The following is a 20555-nucleotide window of genomic DNA, read 5'->3' as shown; positions in this document are numbered from 1 at the left end:
TTGTTCTATGGAGGATTTGGCAGACTTTGTTGATACATTGAAGAACTTGTAAATTTTGTACATGGGTGGTACCCCATTGGTGCCTGTATCAATACAATTTTCAAACTATATTTAAAAGAAAAATCTACTTTTATTTGAGAAGTACATTTGTCTTCGATCATTTTTCCTGTGTTATGGGATATCTATGCAACATTTACGAAATTGAAGTATCTTGTAGTATTATCAAATGTGGAAGTTAAGGTAATGGGGATGACTTTTCATATAATGCTCATCTTCACTAAAGTTTCACTATCTTCTTATGATTTGCAGCTAGGATATGGCAAATGATGCTCGATCTAGACAGGCAATTAAGGATGATGATAGCAATAATTCAAAGGGGAGGCGTATCAGAACTAGGGGATCAACTAGTTTGGGTGTAGCAACACCAAAATCATCAGGTTTAAGAAGGTCAACCAGAGATATTTCATCAAAGAAACATACTTCTCCAAGTCCGTCAAGCACTCGCAAATCTGGTAGACTTGAGAAATTTACTTCAACAACTCCAGTCATAAGGAAGTCAGAGAAAGCAGAAAAGGAGAATATCCAGAGCCCTTTGAGGAGATCTGAGAGGGCCAAGAGGCTCTCCTCATCCAGTTCTTCAGTCTCAAAGAAATCTAACAGAACATCAGGATCATCAGATTTTAAACAGAAGAAAGAGAAGAAAGAAAAAAGTGTGAAACGGCTTACTGTGGAAACTAAAGAGGTTAAGAAAATAGAGAAGCAGATTGAGAAATCTGTTAATGTGGAAGAGAAGAGAATGAATGCTCGTGCTTACAAGGCTTTATTTGAGCGACCAACAAAGGAGATTAATGCACCAGGTAGTTAAGTTCTTTTCCCATAGATTATTCTGTAAACTCTCTGCTTATTCTTCACGATAAGAATTATCTGGAATGAGTGCCTTGCAAAATGGTAGGAAAATCTGGTTGAATGTTTTTTCTTTTTAATTGATATTCAACATACACGAGTTGCTTAAAATGCATCATACTCCTGTTGTAACTTGTGAGTTCTTGTGTCATGGTGGCTACAATTTTCCTTTTCTTTCCTGAGGTGTTTGTTTGTGCATATCTTTGTTGTTCTGGATAAATCTAATGAAAAATCGTTCCTGAAAAGAATTATTTATATGCCTTCTGCTTGCCTGACAGATAGTCCTGAGGAACTTGACAGGATGGATAAATTATTTGAAGATTGTAGCAGCATTTGCAAAGGTAATGATTCTAAGAAAATAGATGGAGGCTTTGACCGCAGCAATGGGAGAAGGGACGATTTGAAAGTAAAATGTCTTGGGATTGCTTGTGAAAGCACTTTGGAGGGATCTAATTCTGATGCAATTGAGTCTATGAAAGAAATATTAAAAAGCACTGTCGAAGTGGAGCCATCTGGTACAGTCTGTGCAGTTGTTAATGATGGTTGCGAGAAAGAAGCAATTGGGTCAGGACTTGGGGAAGGAATTTCTAAGACTACTGACATGGTCAGCAAAATTAGTGATGATACTGAAATGGCAGCAGTTGGTTGCTCTGCAGAGAATAATATGGATACATCAAAATTGTTGAATAGAGAATCCGGTTTGGAAAGGGATGACAAAACCATTTTAGCAAAAAGGAAAATAAACACAATAGATATGGTTTCTGATCCTTCTGATATGGTTATGATCAAAGATGCATGCAGGTCAATTGGTGATGCTAGCACATCGCCATCTGGGTGCAGAAGTAAGAGTTGTTCTCAAACTAGTGGCACGTGCCTTAAGAGGCAGAGGTACTAGAGTTGTGCAAGTTTATTTGTTTATCTTCTTTTATTCAAATGATTCTTTACTAAGTGCTTTAGAATTAATAAGCTGAATTGATATTCATTCTGTTAAAATTAAAATCAATGCATTTTTTATCTCCCTGCTTTATTTTCATTTCCGCAATGTTTAATATGACATTTTTGTGCACAAGATACGAAGGATAATTTTATGGAAATAAGGAGGTTGTGTGGTTCTTATACTTTACTTCCTACTTCATGAGTACATCTCTTACTCAATAGTGCACATAGAGTTGGAAATTTTCACCATTAAAGGGTGGTCTCATCCCATCCCTTTCCCAAATAGGCTGATTCTCACCCCGGCCTTTTGCCTTCCATACTGACTGTATTTTGTTATATATACTAAAGTTTTTTGAAATTTTGTGTCCTTCAGATGTAATTCTTCTCTGTAGTTTAGTCTTTGAAAAAGAAGAAAACCTAAAATATCATATGTCATATAATTTTGCTCAGAGATTGGCCAGCCATCATCTATTTATATGTAGGTTTTTCTCCTCTTCTTTTCTTTATGTTTTTTCATTCTTTTCTGAGGATGACTGGTCCTGGTTGTACTTCTTCTCTATCAAATAATATTTCTTTTTTCTGCCAAAAAAGTTTATTTTTACGTGACTTAGATAATGTAGCTCCAGCTAATATGAACTTATAATGAATTGAGGTTAATGTTTATCATGGAAGTTTCTCTTACCCCGATATTTTTTAAATTACTAAATAACTGTTAATTTTTATATGGGAACCAGAACCCGATGGGACTTTAATTTTTTCTGCGGGATGGTGCTGTAGGAGAAAACTGGTCTTGTTTGGTGCTATTGGCGTGCCTAAATTGTGCAGGTCAAGAAGTATGTCCGCATTTATTCTTACGCTGCAGTCTGTCAAATTTCTGACTGAAATCAAAACTTTGCAGTTTACGAAATAACCCCATCATTCTTCTAGTTGTATCTTAGTAGTAGTCCCTGTTGTGTAAAGCCTTTGGCCTTCCACTTATTCCTGAAGTTCTTCCCTAGATTTTTGTTTGTTGACTTGAGAAACAATATACAATTCTCAGTTTTCCTTCTCTCTGAATTTTTGTTTGTTTTATGTTTTGCTTCTTGATCATTTGTGGTGATGGGAGTGGGGCACATCTGGTCTAGTTTTGAATTTGAAACTTCTGATGCAATTTTTCATGAAGGCTATTTACATAGGATCAGTTTATGATTTGTTAATCCATTTCAGTTGGAGTTGAAAGCTCCCTTTACTCTATTTTGGGTTATTTGGAGAGAGAGGAAACGGGTAGTTCTTGAGGATTGTTTTAGTACTCCTTTCTGTCGAATTACAAATAATTTCATTTCAGACCCTTAATATTTTGTTGAATTGTCGTCCCCTCCTCTGGTGGACTTAGAAGATGATATTGACATTTTGATTGGCTCCTTTCCATAAGCTGTGGTATATGGACCGCAGCCTTGCGAATTTTTTAGTTTTTTCTTTAATATTTAAAAAATTAGTCAAACCCTTTTTTCTGTAGTTTTGTGCGTCCATCACCCAAGAAGTTTTAATCTTGTTTTGCAATTTTGTAGGGTAAATTGTAACGCAGAATCAAGCTGGGAATTTTGTGATATGTCCTTCACTAAGGTTGGTTCTTGTTTTCTCCCTGCTCCTCTTCTATTTGTTTTCTTTGTGAAAATAGTTTCTCTAATTTGAGTATTTCGGTTTCTTGTATTACTTTAAGATTGAGTTTTTAATTATTATTATAGGATTTGGTGATAGAGATGGATCTGGATTGATAGTGGAAATTGATTCTGAATCAGGAATAAGATATTGAAAGTTAGCATTCCCTGTGGGCTTATGCTTTACTTCGATGCCTCTCTTGGTTTAGCCATTTTTTGGATAGAGTATTAAACTTTTCTTGTTATAATACTTCTGTTTTGTTCATTATTCTTGCTGTCATAAATAAATACCATAGGGAAGAAAGAGGTTTCAGAATGGACATGCTAGGAACACGGCCATTTTGGTTGTTTTTCTCTTCCATTTTCTTTTTCTGTTTAGCACACAGGGTTGCTTTTTAGCTAGTGGACTTATTAGTTAAATCTTTTTTCATCCTGTTAAATTATCTCCTCAAAACGAGGATTAAATAAGAAATTGTCTGTTCATCTTATTTGTAAGCAAGTATGCTGTGGTGTACACTTCTTTGCATGAAAAATGGTACAAGAACATTTTTGGATGCTTTGGCAGCTAGGTGATTGATGAAAACTATGGTCCAGTTGATGAGAACTTGGATCTATGTTCATACTGATGTTTGAGGAAAAATGTCAATAATGCTTCCAAGAGTTATTCCAGATAACAGAGTATGATGGCGAATGGAACTGAAAGTTGCAAATGTTAAGTGGATGGAGAGAAGAGACTTGTTTTTATTATAAAATATCTTTTGCCTGGTCTTTTGTTTTGATTGATGTCTTTTCCCTATCCTTTTAGGGGTAGATGGCACTTAAGGCAATTTCAACTTCGGTTGTCGAGTGAAAGATGTCATGTTTTAGTTGAACGGGTAGAAAAATTTCAGTCATTGAATGTCTTTATTAAATTCATAATTTAATTTGGTATTTATGAATCAATGTTTATTTATATTTAGCGGGCAGTTTGTAAGGAAAATAATCTACTGCGGCCTATCAACCAATACCTACTAATTATTAAAAATTTAGCTCCAGTTATTGATTTTCTCTCTCTGTTTGTTCTCACAGACACACCTATATTAAACACTGAGAATCCATTGGCCATTAGAATTGTCAATGTTTGTTTTTTGAAATAAAAAGTGTAAATATATATTAACTGAGTACCAAACAACTGGGGTACCACCTCTATACAAAAGCTTTACAATGTAGTTAGTGAGTCAATGACATACGCAAAATTTATATCACTAATCATGTCATGTCCTAATAAAAAATTGTCAATATTTGTATGTAGACACACTTAATCTACAATCTTTTTTACCCATGTTAGGGGATGCTTTTCCATCACTATAGGAATTTATTTCTATAAAAAGTTATTCCTTTGCATAAGAAGTTATTTTTCCAAATAGACATTATTTTAAATTCGTTCTAGATCTTATAACTTATAGTTTTCTAATGCATTGATTAGGATAGGGAGGAACTTGCAGGTCATGTTATCACAGGTCCTCAGGAGATTTCCAGCAACCATATGCAACAGAATGGATGTTCTGGAGATTTTCAAACAGAAGCTGACCAGAATACATGTTACATTTGTAAGCTTGATGGAAAACTCTTGTGGGTAACCTTTTCTATGAAACTTCCCTTGTGGGTAATCTTTTGTTCATTGCTTTTGTGTTTTTGCAAGCTCCATTTTGTTGTTGACGAATTGCATGTGCATATGACTATTTATTTTATCAAATATGCTCATTGTAACACATGGAGTGGAGTAAAAGCAGGAACAGAGAGAGTACAGAACATCTGAGGAGCCCCTTTTGAAATTTTCATTATTGGAACCTACGGCTTAGTAGCAGCAGATTAAGGAGAAAACCTAGATTACAAGAAGGCCCCAGTATAAGAAATGCACTAAGGCAAAAGATATATAACCACACTGTTAGGACTCTGCCCTTTGCAAACCCCCCCACTGGGGATCCTAAACACCAAAAATATTAATCCTGTTTGCCAAGATGTTTCAAATATTGAAGAAAGGATATTTTCTTCAGAATTTAAGTATTTCTAGTTTAGTTGTTTGGGTCTTTTTTTAATGTGTTTATGGATGTTTTATATGTTTGTATGCGGGCACTATGGGGAATAACGTCTATCAATTGGTTGTTAAAGTTGATTAAGTCTAGGAAGATGAGATTAGACAATTATTGCAGTTATCATAGGCAGTGTAGCAGTTCAATATTTAGCAGTTTTCACGGGGAGTTTTAGTAGTTACTACATTCTTCGAAGGACAGAAATTATTTCTATTATCTCTGTCAGATAAATCCCTATTTCTAATATATGAAAGACATGGAAGAAAATTATTAAAATATTGGGTACTTATTCACTCAAGATATCATTGACTTCTTTCTTCAGGAGTCATAATTTACGTCCGAAATAGGTAAAAGCAGAAACGTTAAAAAAACACTGTAAAGTCTGTGCAGATCTTCATGTTAATCGTCTAATAACTAGGTAACCAGAATTTCAGTGTTTGCTTGGGAAGCAGCTATGGATTCTATTCTCACGGTTGACAACCTTATGAGAAGAGGTTTTATGTTGGCTAACTGGTGTGTTTTATGCAAGCAGAATATGGAATCTTGTAACCATCTTCTTCTTTTGTGCCCAACTTCTTATGAACTATGAATAATGGTATATAATGTAACGACTCGGGAAATCTAAAAGGAAATAGATAATAACTTAAGTGCGGAAACGAAATAAAAAGTTAAAGTTTACATTTTTTACACAATAATTTAAAAGTATTAAACAGCGTTATAGAATTCATTCTTTGAAAGAAACATAAAAAATAAGGAAACAAACACAAAATAGAAAATATCTAGCATCTACTCGCAATTTTCTTGCGGATCAAGCTCTGGAATCTGGTTCTCTTGATCTGAAATTGTTAAATAAAGGATGAGCTATATTAGCGTAGTAAGGATATCACACTCTATCACCAACACAGAAGTAAAGGTTGCTATAAAATCGAAAACCACTAATGGAGCATTAAATTTAGCAAATTCATTTATCAATCATAAAATCATTTCTCGTTCACTTACCATCGTGGAATTTATGAAAACAACCTGTAAGAATAATAATATCATTCAGACCAATATTTCATGTATAATCAGCTATCATAGTACATATTATAAATGCATATCCATTATCAATAAACCAAACAATAACTACCACTCTTTTCACCAGCCTGCTGGTATTCATGGGGGTTCATAGGGATGCCCCTGCTACACGTGAACCCTTTCATTTATCATTCTTAATTATAGGCTATCCTCATACTTCGTCCGGTATGAGCACCAATTTACTAAATCTCAATACCCCGTCCGGCATGAGGGTGAAGCGGGCTGTCTCCATACCCCTTCCGGTATGAGTGTCAAATTATTAAATCTTCATATCCCGTTCGGTATGAGACAACGTTCATGGTAGGGTTCTCTATGTACCCGATCCGTCCACAATCTCTCAAGATATCCAGTAAGACTGTTGTTTCATCTAATCATTTAATTACACAATTCCTGTACTATTTAAATTTTATTTTTTCCGATTCAGCAATAAACACGTAAAATAAACCATACATGCGTTCAAAACCATAAAATAAATAAATAGGATATCATCATGCAGGTAAAATGTAAAAACAATCAACAACAACAATAGATAATTTTCGGTTTCGACTCCATTAGCAATCCGTAATTAATTATGCATGTTTACTAAAATCGCACAAAATACCATATTATTATTTATTTAAAATTCAGTTCTATGATAGGGAATAGGGTGAGGGACCCTTACTCGATTTGACGCCCGAAAAGGTAAACTGTTTACTGCGCCTACAGGCGGTCACTGGGTTCCCTGAATTTTTTTTCGGGAACTGAAATGCGCTAATAGTATCTACAAATGTTTCAGATAAACCCAAAATCAGTTCTAGGGCCCACTCGGCCCGATTTTGCATCGATCCTTACGAGAAAACATGTTAAAGGGACTCGATTGATCGAAAAAATACGAAATACCAAAACTCACCGGCGGCGGGGCTCTCCGGTGCGGCGGTTCTTCCGGCTCACATTACGGTTGGGTGTCTTGCTTCGGTCAACCTGTAGAGAAAAAAACGGTGATCATAACAGCGGAAAAATTACGCGAAACAGGAATCGAGAAGGGCTTCATCGGAGGCGTTTTGTGAAATTTTCCACGGCGGCGCCACCGGGCTTTACCGGTGTGTTTTGGCCAATTGGCCAGTCTTTTTGCTCCGATTTGGCCATGGGTGAAGTTAAAATTGAATTTCATGCAAAATGGGAAGTCTTTACCTTTTTTGGCGGTCGGAAAAGGTTCCGGTGTGGCGGCGGTCGACTTCCTGGCGGTTAGGTCGTCTTCTCCGGCGAGAGGTTCTGGCGGTTAGGGTTAGGGTTTGGTGCGAATGAAAGTTATTTATATCCATCCACTTTTGATCTGGGCCATCCATCGCGTTTAATTTAGACCATCCGATTGCAATTAAATAGGGAGTGAATCTGTGTTGTTTATCGCGATCTAATCTGGGCCGTTCATCGCAATTTATTCTGCACCGTCCGATCGTGTTTGAATCTGACTGTTCGATCGCGTTTAGGAGGGAGCGCATCCAGGTCATCTTTGCGGGCGGGAACAGATCTCAGTCGTTTGATTGCGGGTACGCGGATCGCCCCCGTGGCCTCCCACGTCTGCGTCTCTGCCACTTGGCGCGTCCTGATTGGTTAGGGCTGCTAACTGGGCATCTGACATGGCGAAACTTCTCAAAATTGCGTTTTGGCCATTGTTTTCCGATTTTTCTTTCAAAAATAACCGTAGAATCCAAATTTTCACCATTTTTCTCCAAAATTGTTTTCAATTAAATCCTTCATCAATTTTATTTTATATTTTTACTCTAAATTAAAATAAAAATTAAAAGAAAAATTGAAAAATTATTTTATTACATTTAAAATAAAATCCTAAATTACAAAAGAAAATTTTTAGGTCTTACATATAAGCTGTTTGGTGTCTCTTGGGTTATGGCCAGTTCGGTCAAAGGTGAATTGTTAGCTTTGGAAGGACTCACTTCGAGTACAAAATGACATAAGGTTATTATTTTAACAATTCTATGGATTATTTGGAAAGAAAGAAATTGTATGATTTTTTAGGGCAAAAAAACAAAATTTGTTATTATTAAGGATAGATAACTTCATTTTTTTGGTTCCATCATACTTGGTTGCAATTTTAATTCTTTTGATGATCTTGGACACATTGTAGATATACTTACTGATCTGTAAATACTATCTTTTGTACATGGGTTCACTCCTTCGGCGCTCTTTTTAATATTACTACTCACTTTTATCTCAGAAAAAAAATAACTAGATCCATCAGTGGGAGACTCTAACAAACTGGTATTGTAGCCAGAAGGTATGGGGTATTATGTTCTATGTTCTAGTTATTCCTCAAAACATACCAGGAAGATCAGGATCAAGACCGCATAAGGATTGATTTACCTGATTCATCTATAAGAGAAATTTGTTTAGATTTTTTTTTTTGAAATAAAAATTTGTTTAGAAATTATTTGTTTTTTAATTTGTGCAAGGGAATATTTTTTTTTAAATTATTCAATTTGATGCTTGTAGTGAAGTGAAATAGTTAACTATCCACCATTATTTGTGTGTTTTAACCTTGAGGTTTGTGCTTTCTAGGATGTGTTCTGGTTTCTTACCATCTATAGTCTATTTCAGGTGTTGTGAAGGAAGAAGATGCAAAAGGAGCTATCATCTTCCTTGTCTAGATCCTCCGATCAAGCATGTCCCTCTAGGAGTTTGGTACTGTTCAAGCTGTGTTCGGAAGAAGATAGAATTTGGTGTACATTCAGTTTCAGAGGGAGTTGAGTTAATTTGTGATACTCGAGAAGTGGAGGTACCAAATTGTGATGGTATGAGCAAAACACTCACAATAACTACTTTTATTTCAAGGGATAATTTTCTTTAGGTTCATAAAGAATTGTGTTTGACATTTGGTATAGATAGTTTTCTGAAGGGGATCCTCAATGTTCTTATAACAAATGACATTTTTTATTTGCTTCAAGGATTGCAGAAGCAGAAGGAATATTTTGTCAAGTACAAAGGTCTTGCTCACATTCACAATCGGTGGCTACCAGAAAGTCAACTGGACGAAGCTCCGTCACTACTTGCAAAGTTTAACCGTAAAAATGAGGTACGTTAGTCCAGCTGAGAGAGTTTCTTTCTTCCTTGGAAGATTATTTGATCAACAAAAATAAGTCAGCATGAGTATGATGGCCGTCTCTTCTCATAATTCCTCGGCATTATCAATCAGCCTTTCCATTTTTGAACGATAAACTCTTTTCAGGCTGCAAGGTGGAAGCAAGAGTGGACCGTGCCTCAGCGTTTGCTGCAGAAGAGATTGTTAATGACCCACCCGAAGCAACATGATGAACAACATAAAGGACATCATGATGATGATTTAAATTGCTGTCATGAATGGCTTGTGAAGTGGCGTGGCCTAAATTATGAGCATGCCACATGGGAGTTGGAAAACTCCTCATTTCTGAAGTCTAGAGAAGGTCAGAGGCTTATAGAAGCTTACGAAAGTCGCTGCAAAAAGGAAAAGGCAGCTCTTAGAGTTGATAAGGTGATCTTGAAACATGGCCAAGTTAGCATCATGTAGTTTACTATGAAGCACAGATAAAACTAACTGTTAATTTGAAATCTTAGAACGCGGTGCACCTAGAACGGAAGGATTTTTATATGATCATTTATGCATTACCAAAGATATCTAGTGTTTCTTCCTCAGAAAAAAAGATATTATTCAGAACTTAGAATTGGTTTTTTTTTGGGTAGAATAATATTTATAAGGCAACAAAGGGATGTATTCCATATACAAAAACTTTACAAAACAATCAAAATATCGGTAAGGTCCCGAAGTCCTTAAAAAAAGAAGATGATGACCCTTAATCAAAAAGCCTAAAGTATGGGATGAGAAGTCCTTAATCCCAACAAAAACCTAGGAAATGATTATAAGTATAGGTTTATTTTTTGTTGTTTAGTTGAGATTTCTATTTATTTGTTAATATCTATTTAATATTCTAGACATAGTAGGATGTCTAGAAACTCCTTGTACAGTTGTGTGGTAGTTTATTGTTTTACGACTGCATGCAAGTAAATCACATATTCTCTAATGTTTTGAATTCTAATACGATACAGAAGCACTACCAAAATTTTTCAAAGAAGGGTTATCTTGGCATAGGTTTGCTTCTGGTAGATCAACCTAAGTTAAATCGAGTCTCTATCATCCTAATTAAAAAAAAAATGTGAAACTCCGTACACCTTAAGATACAAAGAAAAAAGAAAGAGATTTTTTGAGGTCCTTATGCTCATTATCTCTAGCATTTGATGGACTGAGTATTCACCTTATCAATGTGAATGCGTTCTATTTGGCTCCTACCTAAAAGGACACCAAAATTGGATCCAACCATTCCATTTGTTAGACTATTGTTCTCTTGTTTTGGTTTGAGTACTTGCCAACCCCATGATTGTGGTGATGTTTTGAATCCCTGTGATTGTGGATTGCAATCTGTGATTGTGCATTTATGGTATTTTCCTCATTTCCCTCTTTTGCTTTCTTTTCTATTTTTTTTATTTCACATAGCTACGTCAATTTATGCCTGGTTATAGCAGAAAGGTTGGCGAATAAACTGCAAGTTAATTTTTCCATTTAGTAGAGTGGAAGATTCATGGTTTCAATTCCTGTTTTTTTCTTTAAAGGGTCATCATGTATCCTTTGATGAGGACTCGGGGACCTAATAGATATATTGACTGACTTATTAAGTTTTTGTATTCCAGTGGCACCCCTTGTGTTAAACTAAGTTTATTCCTTTTTCCTTCTCTGGAAAAAAAAAGATACTTAAATTTAAAACTCCTGTGCACTCTTTTCCGCTTATGCTAATGCTAGACTGAGTCTTCTCATCTTTTTTTTTTTTTTTGGAAAACTTCTCATCTAGTTCTTTTACCTCTCATTTATACCAACATCAGAGCAAGTTGTTGGGTGATATTTATGTTAATTTGCTCTTCTTCTTTTTTCCGGATAAATACTGCTATTCTTGCTCATTACTAACTTTCCATTTTGTATATGACCACGGGATGCAGACAGATGGAAGGAAAAAGGATTCATCAGTTAAATTGTTGCAGTTGTCAGCTGGAGGCTCTTCAGAATTAAATAACCATCTAGACTTTGTTAATAAGCTACGTGACCATTGGTATCAAGGTCGCAATGCTGTTGTTTTTGACGACCAGGTAAGCTTGATTCACAGAGTTGTCTGGACCTGTGTGATCTGATGTTCTACATAATTAATACTGTAAGATAATTCTTATGTTCCAAATGTATTGGTTCTTAATCTCTATGGGCACTGTGTTTACAGGAGCGAATTGTGAAGATGATATCATTTATCTTCTCACTTTCATCTGATGTCTTCAGGCCGCTCCTTATCATTTCTACTCCTGCTGCACTTCATTCGTGGGATGATAAGTTATTCAATCTAGCACCATCTGTTGATGTTGTGGTTTACAATGGGAGCAAAGAAATTAGGGAAAGTATTAGGAAATTGGAGTTCTCTGAGGAAGGGGATTCTGTCATGTTTCAAGTGCTTATAACTTTGCCGGAAGTTTTAAGTGAGGTGAAATGTCAAAATTTGTATACTTGTGTTTACTGGTCTTTCTGCTTAAGAGTTAATTCATTGTGTGTGATTTGGGTGTTCAAGTTTGAGCAGTTTGAAGTACCTTAAAGATGAGACATGCAATTGTAATATGGATTCAGGATAAATCTAGTTTGATTTCTTGTGGTTCTGCAGGATATATCTGTGTTTCAAGGTGTAGAGTGGGAAATGATAATAGTTGATGACTGGCAAAGCCCCAAAATTTCGTCTCATTTTAAACAAATTAAGATACTAAATAGCAGTTTGAGGATTCTTCTTGTCAGTGGTCGACTAAAGGTTTGGTTTCTCTCATCTTTTACTGGAATTGTTTTCAATAAGTTGTCTAATGCATTATCTTATGGACGTTTGCAGGATACGTCATCTGAGTACCTTAACTTGTTGACTCTGCTTGAAACTCATTGTATTCTTAATGATGACAATCACCTGGCTGTTAACTCCAGGGATGATATTGCTTCTTTGAAGGAGAGATTGGCAAAATATATCATAAATGGATGCAAATCTGAATCATTTAGGTTTGTCGAATACTGGGTTCCCGTGCAGATATCCAATATACAACTTGAGCAGTATTGTGCTACTCTAATATCAAACTCTCTATCACTTTGCTCACCGTCAAAGAATGATCCTGTTGGCGCACTTTGTAATACCCTTGTTACCATCAGAAAGGTTGGTTGATTGAACCTTTTTGCATCAGTCGTTGCAGATGGTTTGGTGCAAGTTCATACAGGACTGTTCATGCATAATTGTTGCATCATAGTTTCTAAATTTAATGATCTTAAATTGCTTTTCATGTCAGTTTTCTTTTGTCCAAGAGTCTGAGAGTTAGTAAAATTTGAACCTTAGTCTCTTATCAGGATTTTGGCATTTGTAAGATGCATAATGGATCCTATCTTATGTTGTTGGGGTGATTGTAATGTAATTTCAAACTCTTCCAAAAAAAAGAACATAGTTTCTCACTTGACTTGACTGAAAACCAATACTCCGAGCATGTCTAATCTAATTTTGGTGTTTCTCTTTGATTATCATGAAAGAAAGGATTAAGGATTTACCTGTTTACCATGATTGATCATGGGAAAACAACTATTTCTGGCTTTATATTTTTTTCTGATATCAAACTTGCATGGGTAACCTTTTACAGTGCTGTGATCATCCCTATGCTGCGGATGAGTCCCTCCAGTCCTCAATTAATAAGGACCTTGAAGTGGTTGAGTATTTGGATGTTGGAATAAAAGCAAGTGGCAAACTGCAGCTTCTTGATGCAATGCTTATGGAGATAAAGAGCCGTGGTTTGAAAGTACTTATTCTGTTTCAGGTACATGCTATACTAGCAAGAAGAGTATGAATATCTGTTTTTCTGCTGCTAGTGGTATTAAAGCTTGAATTTATCTTTATTTTCTTTTGGTACCAAGCTAATCTAGATACTTTAATACGTTTCTATATAAACTCCGTGCTTTAGGGCTTGCCTCCTGATGTTTATTGTTAGAGTGGGAATGATAAAGTTGGGCTTTTTCTTTTCTCTAAAATAAACAAATAGAAAATGCTCTCTTATACTGGAATCTTCAATCTTCTTATCGATTTATTGAGTGGAAAATCGAGCAGTTTATTGAAGTGTTCTCTAAAGTTTTTGCCTTAATATTCTATTACAAATGAAGGTAAGGCTAAATAAGAGAGAATTTTTTACTTTCTTAAATTTAGAAAGAAACTCAAAGAGAAATTTGGTACTTATTTGTAAAGTTCATTAAAGAGCACCAAGGGGTGCCACCCAAGAACAAAAGATATATTCGGTAGTGCAGAATTTGTAAAGTTTTCAAAATGTCTTTGATGTTTGTACCATCCACTGAATTAAGTAGGTGGCCCTTAAAGAAAAAAAAGGGGTTTGGAAGCCACATCCGAAATTCCATAGAAGAAGAACAAACATCCTCAAAGGCTCTTCTATTTCTCTCCCCTTCCAAATGACCTGCAAAGTAGCCAGAGGTGTAAGAGAAAAAAGTTTTGTCCTGCTCTTAGCACCTGAGATACCATTCAGGCTCCAATATCATCCACAATAGAACCAATTATCATTCTCTGCACTTTGAAGAAACTCAGGATTGAAAACCATGAACAATATGAAAATGTCATCTTAACAACAGATAATCTGAGGTCTCTGCAGATTGTCAATGGTGAAATACACCCACAAGCTGCTACCCGAGCCAAATAAAATAAAAGAAAGAAAAATTTTTCTCCTTCATATTACTTACAAGAAAGCAAAGGATCTATTAAGGGACAACCTAAGAGAGACTGATTTTATCGAAAGAGAACCTTTTTATCATAGGTAGAAATATGCTTATCTCAAAAAAGAAATATGCTTATCCTTCTTGAGCTGGCGAATACTAATATGTTTGTAGAATCAACATCTTACCTTTCTCAATCAGGTTAACATGATGAGGCAAAATTATGAGGAAGCTCAAATCAGTAAAAGTTAATCTAAAAGTGGGGAAATAAGGAGGTGTTTAGGGACATAAGGATGAGAAACAATATCTTTAATGAATTAGTGCAATGGACAAGGTGGATTCTGAAAGTGGATTACTGGAGACTCAATTTGCTAGAGTATGCTCTTTTTTAAATAAAATAAGAAATATTATTAAAGAGGAAGAAAGTTATTACAAATGAAATTGATAGGATTAGATATCCTCCAAGCAAAATGCAAAAACAAATGAACAAAACAAAGAACATCAACAAAATTGACACTCCAAACAAAGAAGTATCAACACGGTTCCCAAGTCCATTAAGGAGAGAATGACCTTTAAACAAAGTACATAATATTTGGTACGAGAGATAACTAATTCTAGAAAAGTTGGATAGATTCCTGCCATAAACCCTTCTAAGTTCTTTTCTCACTTGATAATCCATTTAGGCAACTTTTATGGTCATCAGATCACCTGTTGAACATCATGACACTCAAAATTTTGTCATTATTATCCTGCAGAACAGTGAGCTGGACTTGAGCACAATTAAAAACACTACTCCTAATAAAGATAGAAAATAAAATATAAAGTAACTGGAAAATATAAAAAATAACCTAATTCTATAATTCTTAAATAGTTAGCTGCCATTAAGCCTATCCATCATCAACTTACAATGGATGGGAAAAATTCAGCTCCATCAAGTTTAAATCCATATGATGTAGCATGCATGACAGGGGTGACTCTCTTGCGGACAACTTACGTGATCCAAGTACAATTAGTTTGAGGACATCTCTTCTGCTTCACTAGATACTTGTAACAAATACCTGTCTTGTAGTTACTCTTGATGGTCGACAATATCTTTATCTCGTTGTTGAGATTTGTAGTGACTTGTAAACGGATAGGAATATAATCGTGAGAAATGGTAGTCCCGTATCCTTGGTATGAGGTTAGATTTTCAACATTGAAGTTCTTGCTTAGGCCCATCTCTTTTAACAAGTCAAAAATATAGCATTTTAGCTAATCTTCTTGAGAATTTTGGAAGGAGTGATGTTCTGGAGTGAAGTTTCTTGCAAAATCCCTCTAGAAACCGTCCAAGTTTGATGCCTGCTAATCATATCTCCTTCATTAAAATCAACAAGTCTTTTAAAAGCAATTCATTGTCTAACCCTAGTATGTATGTCAATCAATATGGTGAGTAAAGCTTTCATGGTCCATTTCATATCTAGGCGCTCCATAGGTGGAAAGCTGAGTATAACTTTCTGGAAGGGGGTGAAGATAAAGATTTCTAGGTGTCTTGAGGGTTGGAAGAGGGGTCTTTTCTCTCTAGTTGGGAAGGGTTACTTTGATAAATGTGTGCCTAGTCTACCACTCTCATTATCTTTCTCTTTTTAGGATTCCTGCTAGGATAGCGGAGAGGATTGAGGCTAGAATGAGGAAATTTCTGTGAGACAGATGGTGGTGATGAGTGTAGGGATCATCTAGTTAGGTGGGAGATTTGTTGTTGGTCTAATGTTTTGAGGGCTGGGTATTGAGAATCTTAGATCAAAGAATTTATCTCTACTAGTGAAATAGCTATGATGTTTTCCTCATGAACCAAACTCTATGACACACGATAAACAATATCTATGGTAGTGAAAGGAATGCTTGGGATGTCCTTATTGGAAGAACCATTATTCATTGGAGTCCTTGAAAAACTATTTCCCAAATCTACCCTTTGTTCAACCCACTCACCCGATTACAAGTGGGAAATGGTACTAGAACACTTTTTTGGGAAGATAGATGGTTGCAAGACCAACCATTGGCTAGCAAAATTCCCAAAATTATACCAATTGTCTACTAGACACGTCACTCGTGTTTCTGACTTGACTGTTAATGTTGGTGGTAGCTTTTTTTGAAATTTTCACTTCAACAACAACCTTTTTGATAGGGAGAGTTCTGATTTGTCGACATTACTGAACATGCTAAAATCCATACATATGATTTCTCCACCAGATAGTCGGTTATAGATCCTTGGACCTTCTGGCTTGTTCACACGTAAGTCCTAGTCTTACCTCAAAATAACCTTGGTGCCAAACGACATATTGCCAAGTCAATTTTGAAAGGTAGAGATTCCTCCAAAGGTTAAGGTATTTTCATGCAGGACTATCAACTAGAGGCTCAACAATGACTTACTTTAAATCCCTTGCCGTCACCGTGCATTGACCCCTAATGTATTTGTTATGTGCTTCAAAGGTGGTGATGCCCACTCCCACTCCCACTTATTCTTACACTGCTCCATGGCTTGGGAGATGTGGGCTGATAAATGAACAAGTTTGGCCTCAGCTGGGTGGCGCCCCCTACTGTGGATAGTTTTTGGGAGTCCTGTTTTTTGGGGGTTGGGGAGAGAAAAGAGGCTAAACAGGTATGGCAAAAGTGCTACTTTTGCTGGTCTCGGGTGTTTATAGCTAGCAAGAAATTTTGAATTTCCCATGAGCAGTCAATGTCGTCCTATGAGCTTGGCAAGAGGGTCACTTTCATGGCTTCTTATTGGGCAAAATCACATGGATACTTCTCGAACAACACTTTGGAGCTCCAAAGTATATTAAATAGGAGAAGAAAGAATGAGTTACAAAAAAATGAGAATAACACAGCCCTATTCTCATTTTATCAGAAAAATAATAATAATAAACATGTGTGGAGGTATTGAAGCTAGCAATGCATCTAGGAGCTAGTGGTCAGTCTGTGATAGTTGGCAGCTGGGTTGTGGTGGCCGATAATTAAGGCTGGCCCCTTAAGGCTTTATGTCTTATTTCGGCAACGAAAACCGATTAGGATTTGCGAAGGAGGCATAAGGTTTGTCCTTTGAGTTCAAATACCATGTAAGAATGAATAGGTGCATTTTATTAAGTATTAGGGTCATATGTATACAAGATAACATAAACAATACAAGGAAATACAATTAATTACAAAGAAGAAATATATTACTAATATGTCTTTTATCCAACGTAATCCATGCTTTCACTTAATGTACACTTCTTAACAATTAGACTAGGAAGTACTAAGACTAATAAGAATATAAATTCTACTCGTTATAACATTGGAAATATTAATACTAATAATATTAGAAATGCTATTTATAATAAAGATAGAAAAGCAAAACATGAATAGTCTGAAATATATCAAAATAAATTAAATAATATAATTCTTAAATGGTAAATTACTACTAAGCCTATGTGCCATCATTATGTGTGCTTCACGTGCTTTCATGGTTTAGAATATAACAGTCACTTATTTCTGCTTTGTGAGGTGGCTTGTAAAGATTGTACTAGAATTTTCTCTTTATTTGGGGGCAGGCTGTTTTTGCCCCTCAAACTTGGAGATTTTGATTTCTATTCCTTTGTGTGGTTCCGGGAGGAGTAGGGAACATTCAATTCTTCAGGGAGAGGCTATTTTTGTTGCCCTTTGATCTGTTGCTTGGAGAGAACACAAGAATTTTAAATAAGCATCCTTATTTTGTCAATGATATTTGGGAGAGGATTGTGTCGTTAGCTTCTTGGGCCTAATGTATTCATTTAGGTGGTTCCTTTTTCTATATTACGGAGAGAATAGTTCGCAATGTTGCATTGATATTTCAGTTCTATTTCGTGTTTTTTGGTACATTTTCTCTCTTCTTGAGGATATTTTCTCTTCCTCTATCTTGTACTTATCATTTTTGTAGTTTAATGTATTTTTGTTTCTACAAAAAATGCGATGCATCAATTCTTTATTGGTACATGCTGCTTGTCAGGCATATCATGATCTGGGGTGATTTAATATCTTTGCAATTTGAGCCCTTTCTTTGTCAGCATATGTTAATGAACTAACTTGACAAACCAGGCATCATCTATACTAGTTATGCTTGCAAGATTTATTTCGCCATATTTTGTCTTCTAAAATATGAATATGCTGTTCTATATCTTTATAGATGTACAACTCTGTCAGAACTGGAACTGGAATGTCTTTTAAGTATACTCTTTCCCCCCACCATCTGCTTGTATGTTTGTACCAGCATATAGTACACTTTTCTCATCTTCTGTTTCTTTTTTTTACAGCCTATTGGTGGCTTTGGAAGGGATTTAGTTGGAGACATTTTGGATGACTTTCTGCGTCAAAGATTTGGTCCTGATTCTTATGAACGTATTGCACGAGATATTGTTTCTTCAAAGAAGCAATCTGCCATGAACAGGTTCAATAAGGAGATTGGGAGATTTGTGTTTTTGTTGGAAACCCGGGCCTGCCATCCTAGCATAAAGCTGTCATCAGTTGATACTGTTATAATATTTGACAGCAACTGGACCCTAGTGAATGACTTAAGAGCCCTGCAGAAGATAACATTTGACTCAGAGTGTGGGCAGATAAAAATATTTCGTTTGTATTCAGCTTGTACGGTTGAGGAAAGGATTCTGATTCTAGCGAAGGAAAGTAGGTCGCTTGATAGTGATCCACAGAACATTGGCCATGGCACCACTCACATGCTACTTATGTGGGGAGCTTCTTATCTATTTGATAAGTTGGAAGAGTTTCATTGTCACAATGGCCCAGCCTCCATTACAAGTAACTTGTTTGAGCAACCACTTCTGGAAGATGTTATCCAGGAGTTCTTGACCATACTCACTCAAAATAGTGAAGACAATGGTGCAAGTGAGTTCTCTTTAGTTGTGAAAGCCAATCAAAGTCAGGGAACTTATGTTACAGACTTCCCATTGTTTGGTGAGCCAAAAGTTGAGTTGTGTTATGAAAAACTACCTCATATATTTTGGTTAAGATTATTGAAGGGAAGGAATCCACATTGGAAATATTGTTCTGGTTCATCCCAGAGAAATCGGAAAAGGGTTCAGGTTCAACATTTTGACGATTCCCTTAGAAAGCCTGAAATTGAAAGTGATGCTGTCAAAAAGCGTAAGAAGATGGTCAGTAACAGTGCTGATCCACTCTCTACGGGACCTGGACTTCAAGAGGGAGCAATGGTCAACGAGGTTGACAAGGAGAGTAAGTTTCTGAAACAATTGTTGGTCTTGTTTTTTGTTAACCATCATCCATTATACTAGGGATTCCTTTTTTATTGGTGGGCTCAGAATATTCATAGGAAGGAGTTGTTCCAATTGAAAGAATCTGTTATTCCTGCAGGAACTCTGGAATCTGCAGCACATGCTGTATCTCAACAAGTGTCTTCTATTAATGATACAAGACGAGGAAACTGTGTTTCTAACTTGAGCTGTTCGGCTAATGACATCTCAAAAAGACCAGGCAGCATGTTAGTGGAAAGTCGTGAACGAAGACATTTGCGTAAATCTCAGAAGAGTCTCCATTTACTTTTGAAACCAGAGATAGCAAGGCTTTGTGAAGTTTTACATCTCTCAGTGAGTGACTTTTTTTTTTTTCATGAAGAAACTATTATTTTCTACATTTTGCATGCGTAGTCCATATTTGGAATGGGAATCTAGTGTAGCACGTTGGATGTGACAGTTTGTGTCTTCTCCATTGCTGGGGGGGGAACATCTAAAGGAGATGTGTATATCATAGCTTTCTTGCTGTATATGTTGGCCCTGTTATGGTCTATAAAACAAAGTAATAGTTGAGAGGATGTTTAGGATATTCACACATGGCAGTAACTGAAAGCCTGCTGATGTGTGAACATTTTATGATCTGCTTATTTCTTTTATAAGAAAAAATCCTATATATTTACAAAGCACCAAGGAGTTTTAACCCTTGTACAAAATTCTTTACAAGTCTAACAAAATATCAATAAAGTCCCCAAGATCTTTACTACAGTGTAAAGGTTGACTTCTAATAAAAAACTTTAAAACCTAGAACTAAAGTATCTTTAATCTATCAAGATTAGACTCAACACTCTCAAAAGTTCCTATTGATTTCCTTTCAAATGACCTC

The 20555-nt window shown here is 35.9% G+C and overlaps 1 protein-coding gene across 7 annotated transcripts in view; it reads left to right on the top strand.

The window, feature by feature from the left end:
* Window positions 1–20555, top strand: part of MOM (ATP-dependent helicase family protein) — a 38122-nt gene that overhangs the window by 7967 nt on the left and 9600 nt on the right. For 3 of the 7 annotated variants that reach the window (XM_088214493.1, XM_088214491.1, XM_088214492.1), the window contains exons 2-15: window positions 310–857; window positions 1182–1791; window positions 3387–3441; window positions 4942–5087; window positions 9218–9411; window positions 9565–9692; window positions 9846–10127; window positions 11642–11788; window positions 11914–12168; window positions 12343–12483; window positions 12559–12870; window positions 13343–13516; window positions 18719–19655; window positions 19794–20026. In XM_088214493.1, coding sequence (XP_088070619.1) covers window positions 317–857; window positions 1182–1791; window positions 3387–3441; window positions 4942–5087; window positions 9218–9411; window positions 9565–9692; window positions 9846–10127; window positions 11642–11788; window positions 11914–12168; window positions 12343–12483; window positions 12559–12870; window positions 13343–13516; window positions 18719–19655; window positions 19794–20026 — 4155 coding nt within the window. In that variant the 5' untranslated portion in view covers window positions 310–316. Of the gene's footprint in view, window positions 1–309; window positions 858–1181; window positions 1792–2586; window positions 2673–3386; window positions 3442–4941; window positions 5092–9217; window positions 9412–9564; window positions 9693–9845; window positions 10128–11641; window positions 11789–11913; window positions 12169–12342; window positions 12484–12558; window positions 12871–13342; window positions 13517–18718; window positions 19656–19793; window positions 20027–20555 lie in introns of those variants that run through there. The other 4 variants (XM_088214495.1, XM_088214494.1, XM_088214496.1 and 1 more) reach the window with 4 other exon arrangements.

This window comes from Carica papaya, chromosome 2, assembly GCF_054855325.1.
Source record: "Carica papaya isolate Zhongbai chromosome 2, ASM5485532v1, whole genome shotgun sequence".
In the NCBI taxonomy this organism is placed as follows: Eukaryota; Viridiplantae; Streptophyta; class Magnoliopsida; order Brassicales; family Caricaceae; genus Carica; species Carica papaya.
This window is presented reverse-complemented; position numbering and strand designations above follow the sequence as displayed.